This window comes from Podarcis erhardii, assembly GCF_964252035.2.
Source record: "Podarcis erhardii genome assembly, chromosome: 2".
NCBI classification, from domain to species: domain Eukaryota; kingdom Metazoa; phylum Chordata; class Lepidosauria; order Squamata; family Lacertidae; genus Podarcis; species Podarcis erhardii.
In genome coordinates, this window is record NC_138498.1 from 28,810,124 (window position 1) to 28,829,032 (window position 18,909).

General features: G+C 48.5%; 1 protein-coding gene across 1 annotated transcript in view; it reads left to right on the forward strand.

Moving 5' to 3' along the window:
* Positions 1 to 15,422, forward strand: part of LOC309334918 (dynein axonemal intermediate chain 2-like) — an 82,570-nt gene extending 67,148 nt beyond the window's left edge. Inside the window, exons 20-31 of the mRNA XM_081849690.1 lie at positions 241 to 363; positions 1,726 to 1,873; positions 2,852 to 3,026; positions 3,225 to 3,423; positions 3,623 to 3,893; positions 6,168 to 6,289; positions 7,670 to 7,824; positions 7,923 to 8,028; positions 9,773 to 9,869; positions 11,343 to 11,743; positions 13,203 to 13,362; positions 14,394 to 15,422. Coding sequence (XP_081705816.1) covers positions 241 to 363; positions 1,726 to 1,873; positions 2,852 to 3,026; positions 3,225 to 3,423; positions 3,623 to 3,893; positions 6,168 to 6,289; positions 7,670 to 7,824; positions 7,923 to 8,028; positions 9,773 to 9,869; positions 11,343 to 11,743; positions 13,203 to 13,362; positions 14,394 to 14,548 — 2,112 coding nt within the window. The 3' untranslated portion in view covers positions 14,549 to 15,422. The remainder of the gene's footprint in view (positions 1 to 240; positions 364 to 1,725; positions 1,874 to 2,851; positions 3,027 to 3,224; positions 3,424 to 3,622; positions 3,894 to 6,167; positions 6,290 to 7,669; positions 7,825 to 7,922; positions 8,029 to 9,772; positions 9,870 to 11,342; positions 11,744 to 13,202; positions 13,363 to 14,393) is intronic.
* The last annotated feature ends 3,487 nt before the right edge of the window (positions 15,423 to 18,909 follow it).

Sequence of the window (18,909 nt, forward strand, 5' to 3'; positions counted from 1 at the left end):
AGGGGGATATGGCTCTGGGGGCACTGTTCTGTGGTGCATGCATCCCAATCTAGGGTAGCTTTGGCTTAGAAGGTTCTTGGCTGTCCAGCTCAGGTTTAGTGTGGGGCCCAGTTTCTGGCTCTGCCACTTGCTCCTCTACTCTTCCTGATCTGGCTGGTTTGTCCTCTTCTGTGTCAAGAATCCTGGCTGCTGCTCAGCAGCTCCTATGTTAAGACCTACAACTTTGCTCCCTAATCCTAGGATTCACTAGGCGGGAACAGCCGAACGGTAATGATTGCTCACATCAGCCCTGCCAGCAGTTCCTTTGAGGAGTCACGCAGCACCCTGACCTATGCAGAGCGTGCCAAGAGCATTCGCACCACGGTAGGATTCCCCAGACCCCACACCCTTTTTCCAAAAGTTCTTTCACTTTCTAGATTTCTAACTTCTCTCTTTTGTGGGCGCAGTGGCATAGTGTGGGTTCCCAGAGCCCGGGGCTGTGCAGAGCGTGAATGGGAAATGACATCTGTGTCACCCAGGGGACCGCAGCCACAGAGATAAGAAGAGTTGTTCCGTTGTCTGGAGTGCTCACTTCTTGGTTTGCATGGAGAATCCATTTTCAGTGGAGCCCAGTGATGGAAGTGTGCGCCTGTATTGAGGCAGCACCAGCTGTTGCAATTTTGCACCCCTAACAATTTTGTGCCTGGGGCAAAACGCTACGCCACTGGGTGGACATTCTAGTTGTTCCACCAGAGCCAAACCAATCCTTTAGTCCTCCATTTCTGAGCATCCTAAATGCTGGAACCATTCTCAGATTGACACACAATTGTAGGGAACAAGACTTGCTCCAGGAAATGACAGTTTTATATCATACAGGACATCTCTTTTCAGAGCATGGCAGCTATATGATTGACAGGTTGGTAGACTAGATGGACCACTGGTTTCATCTGATGGTGTTGTACTTATGTCCTAGGAAAATGGGGGGGGGAAAGTAGAAAAACACCAGTCTCCTGCATTTCCAGTCTAGCAACCTTCTAACTGTTCTCCCCTCAGAAAATATTAGCCAGACTTTCATCAAGGTTCCCTACATACCGGTATGTTTTCACACCACCACTGATGTCTCCAGTCTTCCCATTAAGTATCCTACCACATAACATTTATATAATATATAATAGTACGTTTCTGAGCACAATTCAAAGTGTTGGTGCTGACCTTTAAAGCCCTAAACGGCCTCGGTCCAGTATACCTGAAGGAGCGTCTCCACCCCCATCGTTCTGCCCGGACACTGAGGTCCAGCACCGAGGGCCTTCTGGCGGTTCCCTCATTGCGAGAAGCCAAGTTACAGGGAACCAGGCAGAGGGCCTTCTCTGTAGTGGCGCCCTCCCTGTGGAACGCCCTCCCACCAGATGTCAAAGAGAACAACAACTACCAGACTTTTAGAAGACATCTGAAGGCAGCCCTGTTTAGGGAAGCTTTTAATGTTTGATGTATCATAGTATTTTAATATTCTTTTGGAAGCCGCCCAGAGTGGCTGGGGAAGCCCAGCCAGATGGGCGGGGTATAAATAATAAATTATTATTAGTAGTAGTAGTAGTAGTAGTAGTAGTAGTAGTAGTAGTAGTATTAGTAATGTTGGTGGAATGTCCTTAAGTTTTCCTCCCACATGTAGCAATTTAAGAGAACTTAAATTGGATGCCACAGTGTCCATGGATTTCCAGTACTCATTCCCTCTCTCCACCTTGGCAGGTAAAGCGTAACCTTCTTAATGTCTCATACCACATCGCCCAATACACAAGTATCATTGCCGACCTACGTAGTGAGATTCAGCGGTTGCAGCGCAAGATTGAACAGCAAGAGCCACGCCCAATGCGGTCCGACATCCGCAGTATACAAGGTAGGAAGAGTGAGGGATGTTTCTGCCAGGACATGGACACTTAACATTCCTGCCTCTAGCCTTCCTATGCCTGTGGTAGCTTCATGCCTCACCGAGTGACACCTGTACAAAGGGAACAGGTGCCATGGGATGGGTGGGCAAGATGTTCCTGTGGCCCTCAAACGTAGCTGAAAGGCTGCAGTTCCTTCAGCTTTTACACATCACCCAAAAAGTATAGGCTCGGCGGTGTGTTGAAGGTTTTGGAGAGTGTTGGTGCTGACCTTTAAAGCCCTAAATGGCTTTGTCCTTGTATAACTTAAAGAGCGTCTCCACCCCAATCATTCAGGCCGGACACACCAAGGGAATGAAAGACCTACATTGGCTCCCAGTACGTTTCCGAGCACGATTCAAAGTGTTGGTGCTGACCTTTAAAGCCCTAAATGGCCTCTGCCCAGTATACCGGAAGGAGCGTCTCCACCCTCATCATTCAGCCCGGACACTGAGGTCCAGCTCTGAGGCCCTTCTGGCAGTTCCCTCACTGCGAGAAGTGAGGTTACAGGGAACCAGACAGAGGGGTTTTCTTGGTAGTGGCACCCTCCCTGTGGAATGCCCTCCCAGCAGATGTCAAAGAGACAAGTAACTATAACCTTTAAAAGACACCTGAAGCCCCACATAGGGAAGTTTTTAATGTTTATGGTTGCATTATGTTTTTATATATTCTGGAAGCTGCCCAGTGTGGCTGGCGCAACCCAGTCATATGGGCGGGGTACAAATAATAAATTTGTTGTTGTTGTTGTTGTTGTTGTTGTTGTTGTTGTTGTTGTTGTTGTGTATCTAACAAGAACAACAGCAAGTTGTGCAGTGGAGAGCTTGGTTGCCCTCATAGCACAACGTGAGGGAAGGGAGAAATAATAGAGGTGTTTGGTAGCGTCTTCTTGCTTGACATTTTGACCAGACTCCTTGCATTGGTTCTTTTTCCCTACCTGCTGTTCATTGTAGCTGAAGTGCAACTCCAGGGCAACCCCTTTGAGAGGCAGGAGATGGACCAGCTGAGGGAGCAGCTGATCAGCACCTTCCGGGAACAAATGGATGTGCGGCGCCACCTCATGGAGCTAGAGAACAATTACATGGAGATCCAGATTGAGAGCTCTCGCCACCTCCTGGCCATTGCTGAGTAAGTAGGGAGCTGAGAGCTGGCAGGGCACCTTCCCACATTCTTTGGGGTCCCTAGTTTGAATTCTCTGTGAGTCTGTGCTCTGAGCCTAGCCTGCCATGTCTGAGTAAGGGTGGGAAAATAACACTGCCGGGTTTACCAGCACTTGGGCCCTGATGCATCTTCCTTCCTCCTTTCCCCACTCACCTCGCCCTACAGTTGGGAGCAGGAGAAGGCACGGCGGGCCCAGAAGTGGCGAGAGGAGCAGAGGAAGGAGAGCTACAGCAAAGATGAAAGCGAGAAGGACTCCGACACTGGCGACGACCTGTCGGATGTGCCGGAGCCGCAGGAAGTGACGTTAGCCCGGGAACACATTGCAGCCCTCCTGAGGGAGCAGGATAAACTTCACAAGCAGAAGGTATTGAAGCTCAAAGGAGTTAAGCGATAGCCACTCCGAGGGAAGAGAGGGATGAGGGCCCAGGGTTGCGGCCGCAGGGGAACTGCGGCATCTGTTGAGGCTGAGCTGTTTGCAGCCAACAGGAGTCTCTTGGGCAGCCCTTCTGCTTGCTTTTGCTGGCCCCCTGTGACCCCGGCGTGTGACTTCCCCCCTGTGCCAGACAGAGCTGGAGAGGCGGTTCTGGGAAGTCCGTCAGCGTGGGCACCGGCTGGAAGAGGCTCTGCCCTGGCGCATCAGCTCCGAAGAGCAGCGGGAGGTTCTGAGCCTGCTCTGCAAGGTCCACGAGCTGGAAGTAGAGAACACGGCCATACAGTCGGGGGCCCTGCTGAAGGACAACCTCATCCGCCACCAGGAGCGGACCGTGCGCCGCTTCGAGCGCCACCGCAGCCTTTGCCACCGCATCATCCACGAACAGCGGCAGATCATCCATGGTACGGCCGCAACCGCTGTTCAGTGCAGACGTAGGGGATCCGCTGCACCTTGCATTCCTAGGGCACGCGATCCAGGACATGCAGAAAACCACATTTCCCACCTTTTGCACCAATTGAGAATGGGGTGTGTGTGTAAGGCTTCAGGCAATTAGATCCCTCCCATGGTGTCAGCCAGGAATCAGGGAAAGGATAAAAGCTCTTACTGTGCAATTTATTCAATCATTCACAGAGAGCGGCGAAGGAATGCAGCCAGTGTGGTGCAGTGGTTAAGAACGGTAGTCTCGTAATCTGGGGAACCGGGTTCGCTCCTCCGCTCCTCCACATGCAGCTGCTGGGTGACCTTGGGCTAGTCACACTTCTTTGAAGTCTCTCAGCCTCACTCACCTCACAGAGTGTTTGTTGTGGGGGAGGAAGGGAAAGGAGAATGTTAGCCACTTTGAGACTCCTTCTGGTAGTGATAAAGCGGGATATCAAATCCAAACTCTTCTTTTTCTTCTTCCCTATATAATGGCGTTGCTCCAAGTAAAGTCCCACCCCTCTGCGTCTCCCCAATTCTACATCACTCCTATGTTGGCTAATCTGAGCTTTCTGCTGCCGAGTTCTCTGTTCTAATACCCTCAATCCCTGCCTGGTCCTGGGAGAGGGGGGTGTCAGGAATGCTTTTCAGAGACACTGAGTCTGTCAGCTGTCTCTCCCCTGGTGCTTCTCCCAGAGGCGGAGCTAAGTGCTCCGGTACCCAGAGGTGTTGTGCACCCAGGGGTGGGGCTAGCCACGAGCAGCAAGCATCCCAGGGGGGGTGGGGCGGTGATGTCACCCAGGCGGATCGCACCCACCACACCTCCCTTCCTCCGCCAGTGGCTTCTCCTTCTTCCTGCTGTTCCTCTTTCCCAGCTTCTGCAACCTCTGAACTCTGGCCTTCTGCAAACCACTGTTCTAAATCTATACTGTCCTCCTATTCTTGGGAAGGTTCAGGGAGGGGGGGCGGCCTCCACCATTCCTGACAGTGTGTGTGTGAGTGAGAAAGCCCCTGACAGTGTGTGTGTGTGTGAGTGAGAAAGGTACATCAGTGTGGAAATGTTCCTGAGATGTTTTAAAGCACAGCATGGGTTCACATTTTGTTCCCTCTCCACTCTTTCTTTCAATCTGATATAGACTGCCTATGTTCATAGACCATTTTGAACCCATAGTATAATGTAGTGCTGTTCTACGTATCATTCAGGAGGAGTTTTTAAAAAAACACCTTTACAGTTTACCCAAACATTTGAGGGCTGAACAACAGTGCCGGATTACCAAATAGGCAGCGTATGCACCGGCTTATGAGCCCCACAACAATGGATCAAAAATAATATTGGGAAGAAAATTACAAAAACATATTAGGAAATTATTTGCAAGGCCCGAGATTTTGACTGCCTAAGGGTCTCCACAGAGTTTAATCCGGCACTGCTGAACAATGTGGTTCTGTTAACCTTGAAATTATTGGTTGTGTCAGGAGATACGGCTGTGTTTCTTTTTAGATATTTTCATTGATTTATTTGTATTCTATTTTTTTTAATTTCAAATTTTTATTAAGTTTGTTTCACAACACACACACACACACACACACACACAGAACTAAACATAAAAGTAATAATACACAATCAAAAAACAAAAACAAAAAACAACAAAGAAATACAATAAAACATAATAATGTATGGAAACTTACACAGATCAAACTATATATATATATAAAATATTTCAATTCTTCTTTTCTTCCAATTGACTTCCTTCATCCTCAACACGGTTCTCTTTTCGTTTTTGGTAAACTGTCTCCTTCTTAGTTCATTATTACCCCACTTTCCTTCTGTTTTTAACTTTTATACCATAATTTATTTTGCAGAAGTTAATCGAAACAAGTCCAAATATTAATTTGAGGGCACTGCTTTTTAAGGTATTCTCTATATTTTCCCCATTCTTTTTGAAATCTTTGCTTGGGCTGACCCCTAATGGCTTCTGTCAATCTAGCCAATTCAATATAATCAAATAATTTATCTTGCCACTCTTTTTTTGTCGGTATTGTTTCTTTTTTCCAATTTTTGGCAATTAGTGTTCTCGCAGTCCCTGTAGCGCAAAGGTAATATCCATTCCCTTCCCTTCCCTTCCATTCCTTTATTTGGATTCTGCCTAACCCGTTTATAATAGGGGTCATGGTCGCTGTTGCAGACTAGACCTGAAACATGTGTGGAGCATTGATTCTCCATTGTGCAACCATTTCCCCATCCTCTCTCTTCTTGCCAGAGTCTCAGCTGTCGGTGCCATCCCACCTAGAAGAACTGTATCAAGCCTACTTGCATGAACTGGACGAGGGAGGCTTGGACCGTGTTGCTGCCATTGACCGAGCGGCCGCCCGGGCCCTCAAGGTACCATGCTGCCACCACGTCCGGTCCTAATCCACAGCAACAACTCATTGGCGGCACCAGCCTTCACATATAAAGACCACACTGTCTGACCTATTATGAGTCCCATTCTACACGAAATGCCTGGCTTGGAATAGCCCTTGTAAGGCAACTTTTGGGCTCTACAGACCTAGCCAGAGTCCTGTTTCTCACTAGGCTTTTTGAACCTAACCACCTACAGCCAAGTCCAAATCAGAGGCAGCCAAACTCACCCCAGTGTTTATCCTTGGGCTCATTGTTGCATCTGCGTTAAATAATCAGAAAGATAAATTAGCAGGCAAAACCCAGAGAAACCAAGCGGCCGAGCATATTACACCAATCCCGGCCCAACTGCACTGGCTGCCAGTTAGTATCCGGGCCCAACTCAAAATGCTGGTTTTGACCTATAAAGCCTTAAAAAGCTCAGGACCCCAATACCTCAAGGACCGCCTCTTCCCATATAAACCATCCCAGACTGCAGTCATCATCTGAGGCCCTTCTTCATGTGCCTCCTCCATGTGAGGTCCAGAGGGTGGCAACATGAGAATAGGGCCTTCTCTGTAGTGGCTCCCCGTTGGTGGAGTGCTCTTGCCAGGGAGGTTCGCCTGGCACCTTCATTATATATATTTTAGGTGCCAGGTAGAAAGTTCCTTTTCAACCAGGCCTTGGGCTGATTAATATACTACAGCCTTTTAACTGTGTCTGTGGGAAGGGAGGGATATCGTTTTGCTCTTTCGTTTTACTTCTTTGCTTGTTTTTATCCTGTATTTTTTTCTGTGAGCTGCCCTGAGGTCTTATGATGAAGGGTGGTGTATCAAACAAACAAAGTTGATCCAACGAGACGGCAAAGCTAATAACTTGTTTCCTAATGCCACCGGGACACGGGTGGCACTGTAGGTTAAACCACAGAGCCTAGGGCTTGCTGATCAGAAGGTTGGCGGTTCGAATTCCTACAGCGGGGTGAGCTCCCATTGCTCGGTCCCTGCTCCTGCCAACCTAGCAGTTTGAAAGCACATCAAAGTGCAAGTAGATAAATAGGTACCGCTCTGGCAGGAAGGTAAATGGCGTTTCTGTGCGCTGCTCTGGTTCGCCAGAAGCGGCTTAGTCATGCTGGCCACATGACCCAGAAGCTGTACGCCGGCTCTCTCGGCCAATAAAGCGAGATGAGCGCCACAGCCCCAGAGTCGGCCATGACTGGACCTAATGGTCAGGGGTCCCCTTTACCCCTTAATGCCAGAGGTGGTGTTGCCCCTTCTTGGGCCATCAACTTCAGCTACGAACTATAGGTGGAGAATGCAAGGTTGCAGTTGCTTTTGGCTATACCTGCAGGGCTTTCAGAGCATCCATGTTCTGTTTTCCCTGCAGGACACCTCTGTGCCAAAGCTTCCCCCGCTCCCGGTGGAAAGTATCCTGGACTCTGACCAAGAGAGTGTAAGGACACTGGGCTCCGAGTACCAGCAGCCGCCACGGAGGGATTCCCGAAGGGGCACTCTCCCACCCCTTGTCCCCGAGCAAGACAGGTAAGATTAACTTGATACCTTTTTGTGGAACGTATCTCGTGCAGCCCCCATCTCAAGATCTGATACGAACAGGTTATCTTTCTTTCTCTTCTCAGCAGTGAAGCAAGCCAGGTGTTCAAGGCTAGTCCACGGGCCCGGCAGATCAAGAATTCAGCAGTAGTGACACCACCTCCTATCCATGTGAATGGCATGATCACTCAAGAGGTGTGAATCGACAGGGGTGGGGGGAGTGATTAATAATAATAATAATAATAATAATAATAATTTATTTCTACCACGCCCATCTGGCTGGGTTTCCCCAGCCACTCTGGGCAGCTTCCAACAGAATATTAAAAACAATCCAGCATCAGACATTAAAAACTTCCCTAAACAGGGCCACCTTCAGTTGTCTTTTAAAAGTTAAATAGTTGTTTCTTTCCTTGACATCTGGTGGGAGGGCGTTCCACAGGGCAGGCGCCACTAACGAGAAGGCCCTCTGCCTGGTTCCCTGTAACCTCACTTCTTGCAGCGAAGGAACCGCCAGAAGGCCCTTGGTGCTGGACCTCAGTGTCCAGGCTGGATGATGGGGGTGGAGATGCTCCTTCAGGTATACAGGACCAAGGCTGTTTAGGGCTTTAAAGGTCAGCACCAACACTTTGAATTGTGCTCAGAAATGTACTGGAAGCCAATGAAGATCTTTCCGGACCGGTGTTATATGGTCTCGGCGGCCACTCCCAGTCACCAGTCTAGCTGCCGCATTCTGGATTAATTGCAGTTTCCGAGTCACCTTCAAAGGTAGCCCCATGTAGAGCGCATTGCAGTAGTCCAAGCGGGAGAGAACCAGAGCATTCACCACTCTGGCAAGACAGTCTGCAGACAGATAGGGCCTCAGCCTATGCACCAGATGGAGCTGGTAAACAGCTGCCCTGGACACAGAACTGACCTGCGCCTCCATGGACAGCTGTGAGTCCAAAATGACTCCCAGGCTGCGCACCTGGTCCTTCAGGGGCACAGTTGCCCCATTCAGGATCAGAGAGTCCTCCACACCAGCCCGCCCCCTGTCCCCCAAGAACAGTACTTCTGGCTTGTCAGGATTCAACCTCAATCTGTTAGCTGCCTTCTATCCTCCAACCGCCTCCAGACACTCACACAGGACCTTCACCGCCTTCACTGGTTCTGATTTAAATGCATACTGATGAACACCCAGCCCAAACCCCCAATGATCTCTCCCAGCGGCTGCATGTAGATGTTAAAAAGCATGGGGGAGAGGACAGAACCCTGACTTGATATGCAGAGGATTTGTGCCTTCGTTTCAAGAATGCACGGGCATTCCTCTGTAACAAGAGACATTTCTACATACAGTGGTACCTTGGTAGTCGGAAGCCTTAGTTGTTGAACAAATCACCTCCCAAACATCGCAAACCCAGAAGTGAGTCTTCCGGTTTGTGTACATTTTTTGGAAGCCGAACGTCCAACGTGGCTTCCGCGGCTTACAATTGGCTGCAGGAAGCTCCTGCAGTGAATGGGGAGCCGCACCTATTTCCGAACCTTTTCGGGAGTCGAATGGACTCCCGGAACTGATTAAATTTAAGAACCAAGGTATGACTGTAGTTGGTAGCGTTCTGCAAAGACCTGCAATTTCGTAGCACAGCTGCTTTACAGAAGATCACGCTGAACAGAAAGAGGAGGTGTTTCAGCGGCAACCATTTTGTGCATGTTTGATGAGCACGCAACTGCCGATGCACATGTTGCTTTGGGCCCCGAAAGGGGGCAGGGATGGAATGGGGCAGGCTTCCACACACCCCCACCACCACCCCACGAGTTGCCTGTATATATTTGAAAAATTGTACTGGTGGAGCCATGATGGGGGAGGCTGCAAAAAAACAAAACAAAACCATATGTGGCTCCAGAGTTCATGAGATGTGAGTTGCTCTGTCTTGACTTTCCCTGCCTCTGTTCTTCTCCACAGTATGTGCCGAGAGAGAGTTTGGTAAGCCTGAGTAGCCAACGAAATTCCTCCCCTGACAGCAGCGACCACTGCTCTGACGGCATCCTGCCACACGGAGGTAACTATAACCCAGATATTTTAAAGATTACAGTGGTACCTCTGGTTACGTACTTAATTTGTTCCGGAGGTCCGTTCTTAACGTGAAACTGTTCTTAACCTGAGGCACCACTTTAGCTAATGGGGCCTCCCGCTGCCGCCGCGCCGCCGGAGCACGATTTCTGTTCTCATCCTGAGGTAAAGTTCTTAACCCGAGGTAGTACTTCTGGGTTAGCAGAGTCTGTAACCCAAATTGTTTGTAACCCGAGGTGTTTGTAACCCAAGGTACCACTGTAAATGTTTTCCCATTGTACCTTCTCCCTACTCTCAGTTATGTCGCAAACTGGCAACAGCCGGGTTGAACGGTATCAGCCTCGTTGTGGGGAGGCTTCCTCAAAATTTAGGAGCCCAGTGACTCCTTTGTATTGGAGGAATTCTTCTACTCATCAGAGCCAACTCCTAGGGGCCAAGATCCCCCAAGTGAAATATTTGAAGGGGCCTCTCCCCCCCCCCCCCCCCGTTAATGGGCATTGCTCATGGTGTACATGCACTGCATCTTATGATGGAGCAGGGCTTACCTGGGCCCCCCAAATTTTTATTCAAGTTGGCATCCCTGTTTGCAGCCGGGTCCTTCACCTTCCCCCTTCTCCCACTTTGTGCGATTGCAACGGCAACTCTTTGTTGTGTTTTTGCATTTGCGTACTCTAGCCAAGGGTACCTGAAAGCTAGGCCAAGGAAAATGTGCATATTATATATGAGGAGTTAGGGGGAAAATATGTTTAAGCAAACCTTCATAAAGAAACCAGAAGCTTTCCTTTTGGGTATTTTAGATTCAGATATCCCAAATGAAAAAAGGAGAATATTCTTATATGCTACAAGTGCAGCAAGAATATTAATAGCTAGAAATACGAAAAGTGAATTATTACCAACGAAAAATGAATGGCAGGATAAATTATTTGAATATCTCGAATTGGCAAAAATGATGGAGAAAATTAGGAGACGGCCTAACCAAAAGTTCCAAAAGGAATGGGAAATTTATAGAGATTACTTTTTAAAAAAAAAAAACCTGTGCCCCAGGTCAAAACCTGGATTTGCTTTGATTAATTTTCTCAAACCATAATATGGATTATAAGTATAGTATGTGGGAAACTGTAGAAATGATGAAATGATAAAAGAAGCAGTTTAACAAATAGACAAAACTACCTGCTTTGAGGAAGATGGAAGTCTGTCAGAGAAGAAAAGGAATTGGGAATGAAGAATATGGTGACGTAAGTCCATGTGTAAGAACTTACGGATTTGTGGTTGTATGTATGTTTCTTGTTCCTTGTTTTTCTGTTGTTGTTGTTGTCGTTGTTTTCTTATTTTGGTTACTTTATTGTATGTGTTTGTTTATCAGGTAATAAAACTAATAAAAAACATGGGGGGGGGGGAGAGGAAAATGCGCAGTGCAATAAAAAAATATCCTTTTTTTGGCACACGCACCCTCCGTTGGCAGAGCGCAAAGAGATAGCGAGCGGCACCAAGAGCATCGTGGTGAAGGCTGCCCGGCGCCGCTCCCGGGTGCTGGAGTACGACCGGAGGAACCTGCTGGAGCCGACCAAGGAACACAGCAGCCTCTCCCTCCACTCTCTGAGCGAGAGCGAGGACCCCCTGTGCCGAGAGACCCCAGCCCTCTGCCAGCCTGCCAGCCCAGGCCTGCAGCACGCCGTCAGCGAGGACAACTTGTCCAGCAGCACTGGCGAGACTGTGCCAGGAAGGAATGGCCCCAGACGCTCCCCTGGGCCGTGGCTCCGGGTCAGCAAAAAGGGAAACAAGAAGCTTGAGAAGAGGGAAGAATCGCTAGAGGCCAAGAGGAGGAAGCGAAGGTCTCGGTCCTTTGAGGTCACCGGCCACAGGGTACGTGTCCTCAGCATCTCACAGCTACCCAATTATGTTTGGTTAATTTCAACATTTTTGACATATACAGTGGTACCTCAGGTTACATACACTTCAGGTTACAGACTCTGCTAACCCAGAAATAGTACCTCGGGTTAAGAACTTTGCTTCAGGATGAGAACAGAAATTTTGCAGTGGCGGTGTTCCGGCGGCGCGGCAGCAGCAGGAGGCCCCATTAGCTAAAGTGGTGCTTCAGGTTAAGAACAGTTTCAGGTTAAGAACAGATCTCCAGAATGAATTAAGTTCTTAACCCAAGGTACCACTGTACACAGTTTCGCCTTTTCTCTTATTTTTGCTGATGTCCCGCCCCATTTCCCACAGAGTTGCTGTTATCTCTCTCCTTCCGCTGCCACCCCTCTCTTGTATCTATCAAATCCTAACCACAATATTATTAGCTGATTGCTTCTGTTGCTCGTAGCTCAGATCCTGCTCACAAGTTCATCCTACTGTGATATTTCTTCAAACCGTCTGAAAAAGGCACCCATTCTTCCGTAAAAATTCACATCATGAGAGTCTCTTAATTTTGCCTCTTTTGCATCCTCCATTGAATCCTCAGGCATCCTTCGGCCCTTCAGGTTTTTGGACTACAATTCCCATCATCCCTGACCACTGGTCCTGTTAGCTAGGGATCGTGGGAGTTGTAGGCCAAAGCATCTGGAGGGCCGCAGGTTGGGGATACCTGATCTTACTTCTCCATTCTCCTTTGATTGGAACTTCTTCTTTCTCCCGTATAGAATCCTAGCTGCTGTTGTTACATACATAAACAACTTTAACATTTTTTTGGGGGGGAGGGGTAATTTCTGCCCCTCTAATCCCTAACAGAAATGCTTCATGCTTTTTAAATATAAATACTCATTTAAAACTTCTTCTTTTTATCTCCTGTATCATTTCCCAAAATACCTTTGCTTTCTTGCAAGTCCACCACATATATATAAAAGATATAAAAAGATAAAAATGTATAAACTTGAAAAGTATAAATAAAAACTTTTCTTTTCTTTTTTTTAAAAAAAGGAAGACTCACATGAGACCTTCCGACAGAGCCTGGTTGCAATCTAAAAAAAAAATACCCAGCCAGGCTAAATGGCCCCTTACATGTCTCCAGTCTCCATTTTGTGCATGGCAAATTTGCATGTTTTCAACTTAGCATTCTAACGCTAAACCAAAAGCACAGAAAAAGTGTGGTTCTTCTGTTAAAAGGGGCACAGTTCCCCCTGGCCATGTTCCCAACCAGAAAGCTGTTTTTTTGTACAATGAATAGCGCGGATTAAAGTTATGTAGACTGACCTTATCTCCTCCCTCCCCCTTCATATCTCCCTTGCAAATGCTCCTTAATAAGAAATTATGGAATGGTAAAAGAGATCCGCACCCCCTGTTCACGAAGCACCTTCTCAGTCTGTGTGTTTGCCTCTTCCCCCTGCAGCTCCCGTGTCCGAAGAACAATGTTGCCCGCCGTCATCCGCTGGAAAGCAGTTCTGAACACAAGATAACGGCTGCTGGAGGGACTCACAACACTCGGGGAATTGGGAGGGCAGCCATGCAGTTGTCCAGAGTGAGGCTTCTGCAGGCCCAGCCATCCTCAGGTAGGGGCGCCTAAGCAAGTGCAAGTAAAGTCTTGCTGCTGTTAACAGCCGTCCTCCACTGTAGTAAAGTTAACCATGGGTCACAGCAAGGAATTTGGGTGCCAGAGCTTAAGGGAAGCATCTTGTCCTCCGGTGTGCATGCAGGATCCCACATTTTCACTTTGGAGTAATATAAACCATCCCAGACTCTGCAGTCATCATCTGAGGCCCTTCTTTGTTTGCCTTCTCCATGTGAGGTCCAAAGGGTGGCAACATGAGAACAGGGTCTTCTCTGTAGTGGCTCCCTGTTTGTGTAACACTAACCCCGGGGAGGTTCACCTGGCGCCAGGCAGAAAAAATCCTCTGCAACCAGGCCTTTTGGCTGATTAATATTCTACAGCCTTTTAAATGTGTCCACAGGAAGGGGGAGCTATTGTTTTGCTTACAGATAGGTAGCCATGTTGGTCTGCCATAGTCAAAACAAAACAAATTCCTTCCAGTAGCACCTTAAAGACCAACTAAGTCAGTTCTTGGTATGAGCTTTCGTGTGCATGCACACTTCTTCAGATACTATTCTTCAGATGCACACTTCTTCAGATACTATTGTTTTGCTGTTTCGTTTGAATAATTTACTTGTTTTATCCTGTACTTTATTGTGTGAACTGCCCTGAGATCTTATGTTGAAGGGCAGTATATAAATCTAATAAATAAAATAATTAATGAATTAATGAATTAATGAAATAGCTTACATAGAATAAATGCCACCTCATGCTTAAGGGTTTTGAAGGTTACAGAGATGGCAGAATTGTACTGAAGGCTATTGGACTAACACAAAGGTCAGTGTAATTAATTATGTCATGAAGAAATATGAGGGACTGAGGGGTGGTTTGGTTGTGTCAGACAAACACTGATTAGGGTTCAGTTATGATGCAAACGCCTATGAAATTTAATCAGAGTCATCTTCCTTTCCTCCTCCTCCTCCTCCTCCTCCTCCTCCTCCTCCTCTTCTTCTTCTTCTTCTTCTTCTTCTTCTTCTTCTTCTTCCCCTTTAGGTCCTACTGAGGCCTCCTCTCTCTCAGTCCCCTCCAACCAAGGTGGCGTCTCCAAGAAAAACTTCCAGCCCAGCCAGCGCCCTCCACGGCTGAACTACATCACAGTTAATGGCACCAACCCTCACTGCAAAGATGGCAGGAACCGGCGATGCTGAGAACTGAGGGGACACAAGCAGGTTGAGAAGCCCCGGGGAGCTGCCTCTGGCGCTCAGTCGGATGGCAAAGTGGCCAAAGACATTGTAGGAAGGTGGCTTATTGCAGAAAGGATGACCCAAAGGAAGACTCCACCCAACTGATTGTGGGTGCTCCTGCCAGGGATTCAGTTTGCCCCAAAAGTCTTTACAGCTCCAAGACTGGATGCCCCAGACTTAAATAAGTATCTCTATGGATGGGCATAAATACATCTATCCATCTGGTACAGTAACTGAGAGGAGCCAGAGGTCTCCTTCCTCCACAAGCACAGATATCTGCTTTAAATGGAAGCGCTTGTGGCTATGTTGTGCCTTTATGCTAGAGGAGAACACACAAATTGGGTGACACTATAGGGAGATGGGTTGCTGTTAGTGCTGTGTGCATGCTATATTTCTGCATAGTCAAGTTCAGTTCAGTCTTTTAAAACTTTCCAGAACTTCCTTCTGGGTGTAGGAACATGAAGGGGGTAACGCTTGGAAGCCACACAGCTTCAGGTCATGACCATGTGGGTGGGAAGCTATGGTAAACGCCTGATGTGTTTGGCTGTCTTCCAACAAGGGGCAACAAGACTGTTCGCCAACCAGAAACCATCGCTGAATACGTGGAGAAATGATACAGACCTTTGAGATCACACACAGAATTTCTGACGAGTCTCCCGTTGGGTTGGATATTCTATGACTCTTCCTTCATGAGAACTGGCAACTGGTTTTGAAAAATGCATACACTGGAGTTGATAAATGTTGACTTTTGTATATCCCGTGAACTGTGGCAAGGTAGTGTGGGGAAGAAAATAGAACCGTGCATTATCCAATACCAACCCCAAGCCATTTCCAGAGACCTCTTTAGCCTCCTGTATTTTTTGCTGCCTACTGCAGGTTGCAGTTTCTGCCAAACACATGCTTCATATCCTGCTGTCTGCTGCAGTCTTGAAGGCCAAGACTTCCACACAGTCATGAGCTTACAGCAGACCTGCATTGGTTTGAATGCACTCTTGGGTATATTCTGCATAGTAAAGGTAAAGGGGACCCCTGAGCATTAGGTCCAGTCGTGGCCAACTCTGGAGTTGCGGTGCTCATCTCGCTTTATTGGCCGAGGGAGCCGGCGTACAGCTTCCAGGTCATGTGGCCAGCATGACTAAGCCACTTGTGGTGAACCACAGCATAGCACGGAAATGCCATTTACCTTCCTGCCAGAGTGGTACCTATTTATCTACTTGCACTTTGACATGCTTTCAAACTTCTAGGTTGGCAGGAGCAGGGACCGAGCAACGGGAGCTCACCCCGTCGCAGGGATTCGAACCGCCGACCTTCGGATCGGCAAGTCCTAGGTTCTGTGGTTTAACCCACAGCGCCACCCGCGTCCCATATTCTGCATAGTTAGTATTAAAATAGCTTTTCAGAATAGAAATCCTTCCAAAGCAGTACACAAGAAAGATCCGACTATATTTCAATATCAGCGTCTAAGAAAGACCTGTCGGGATCATTCACATTTGGCAATTGGTGATAGAATGACCTACACTCTGTGTGTGTGTGTGTGAGAGAGAGAGAGAGAGAGAGAGAGAGAGAGAGAGAGATATCCAGTTGGAGCAGACTCTGAGGTAGCCTTCAAACCATAGAAGGGAGGTGAAGAGATAGAAAATCGGGGGAAATACAAGATGACAAAGGCTGCCTAGTAGCATCATGTGGGAGCCTCTAAAGATTGACTAACTTGAAGCATGGCAGTTCCATACTAAATGTCGAAGCACCCTGGCATTTAGACGTACTGTCTTTGATCCTATAGCTGTTGTGATTAGCGGCCATTGGCAGCCAAGCTTAGTACATAACACTTACCCTTATTAAGTTCATTTAGCGCCCACTTACCATCACCAGATCTTGAAGCAGTCTAAAGAAAAATCCAAATTCATCATATACAATAAGAACTATTTCAAATAATTTACCTCAAAGAGGTAAAGGTAAAGGGACCCCTGACCCCTGGTCCAGTCACGGACGACTCTGGGTAGTGGCGCTCATCTCGCTTTATGGCCGAGGGAGCCGGCATACAGCTTCCGGGTCATGTGGCCAGCATGACTAAGCCGCTTCTGGCGAACGAGAGCAGCGCACGGAAACACCGTTTACCTTCCCGCCAGAGCGGTACCTACTTATCTACTTGCACTTCGTGCTTTCAAACTGCTAGGTTGGCAGGAGCTGGGACCGAGCAACGGGAGCTCACCCCATCGTGGGGATTCGAACCGCCGACCTTCTGATCAGCAAGCCCTAGGCTCTGTGGTTTAACCCACAGCGCCACCCGCGTCCCTTCACCTCAAAGAGTATCCAGATACATTATTATGCATCTCCTCCCATCTTGTCTGGTTGGCGAATACGTGGCCAAAGCAATGCGAGGTCACTACGTTCTTTAAGAGATTATGGAGCATGGTTAAAGGACTGATTTATATACACATTCCATGTATGGCTATGGAATTCTTCTTATTCTTCTTATTCTTCTTATTCTTCTTATTCTTCTTATCCCACCCATCTGGCTGGGTTTCCCCATCCATGCTGGGCGGCTTACAACATATAAGGCAAGGACTCCCGATTTGTAAAACCCGACAGCTGGATGCAGAGGTGCAGAACATTTCCGGCCTGCCACACTTAGCACTGTCTTCAAGCTCAGCTTTTGGCTGGGGTCAATTATGCTTTAAGAAACACCCAGTTGATGGTATTGTTTTGGGGGTGAGGGATCAGTATAGGCTTTGAACTTGGGCTGATCAGGATAACTGGTTTAATAAACTGGCAAGGGCTGCTCAGCTAATAAGGGCGGTGGCAGCAGCAGCAACTCCTGTGAGGTCTTGTTGAGCCTCCCTCAAAATGGCGGCACCGGCACCATGCAGGACCTTTTGAGAGCCTCTCTTGCTGTTTGCGTCATCCCTGATTCGCAAGGAGGGAGCTGTGTGCAGGTGACCTGCAAAGCCAAACCTGCAAATTGTAGGTGAAAAGGGATACCAGCAAGCTTGAGGGTCTCTTTGGTGCAGGCCTGTTCTCCCCCCCCCCCTTGTGTACTAATCAACTGTCAAAATGACACAAGGAAAGGGCTGCTATCGTCGACTAAGCGAGCAGAGGGCAATCACGCGATGTCAGGAACCTCCAACGGGGGTTAGAGTAGGTCCCCTGGGGGTGTGCAGAGCGCTCCTGGGAGCTCACTGGTTATCTCCGCTGTGATGCCCATGAGGCATGTGCAGGCTGCCCGCTGCTGGCCATCAGGGGCTTGGTGGGCACCAAAAAGAGCCAGTGTGGTGTAGTGGTTCAGAGCGGTAGACTTGTAATCTGGTGAACCGGGTTCGCTTCCCTGCTCCTCCACATGCAGCTGCTGGGTGACCTTGGGCTAGGCACACTTCTCTGAAGTCTCTCAGCCTCACTCACCTCACAGAGTGTTTGTTGTGGGGGAGGAAGGGAAAGGAGATTGTTAGCCGCTTTGAGACTCCTTCAGGTAGTGATAAAGCGGGATATCAAATCCAAACTCTTCTTCTTCTTCAAAAAGAGGATCTGGCTGCCTGGGAACCATCAGCAGAATCTGTACATGATGACAATGACCACCAGCATCTAGCAGCATTCTTCTATGTGCCCACCCGGTGGAAACACCTGCCTGTTGTTGCCACATCTCGCTTCAACACCCAGAGCCGTCTTCCCCATTGATGTTAGTGGTTTGTTGCGCCAGGGCGCCGGCCTCTCAGGGGCGCCCTAGCGAGTGGGGGGGCTGCGCGGCTTTGCTGGCAGCCTCCCCTTTCCCTGCATGCCCACCAGCTGTATGTCTGGCGGGTGCACAGCTTCCTTCCCAAGCCTCCGCAGGAGGAGAGCAATTGCTGCAGAGGCTTAGGATGGAAGCTGCGCGCAGTTTCCCTCCCAAGCCTCTGCATCTGCTAAAGACTACCCTGACCCTGGTCATTCTCCTCCTGCTGCTTCCTGGCAAAAGGTGGCGTGCAGCCTTCCCGGGCTGCCTTCTCGGGCTCCCAATGTCCGCCAGTACGTTTTCCTGCTTGATCGCCGCTGCCACGCAGGGTATCGGGGCAGTGGGGGAGGCAGAGGACATGCTTAAGATGCTTAAGATGGCCCTGTCAACACCCCCTTGGTGACTGGTGGCACCACCTTGACATGGTGACCAGAGCCACCATAGAACAGAATCATAGCATTGGAAGGTACCTTCAGGATCATCTAGTCCGATCCCCTGCAATGCAGGACTATGCAACTGTCCCATCCGGGGATCGAACTTGCAACCTTGGCATTATCAGCACCATGGTCTAACCAATTGAAAAGGCCCAGAACTGGGGCCTTGACTACCATTGTGTGCATCA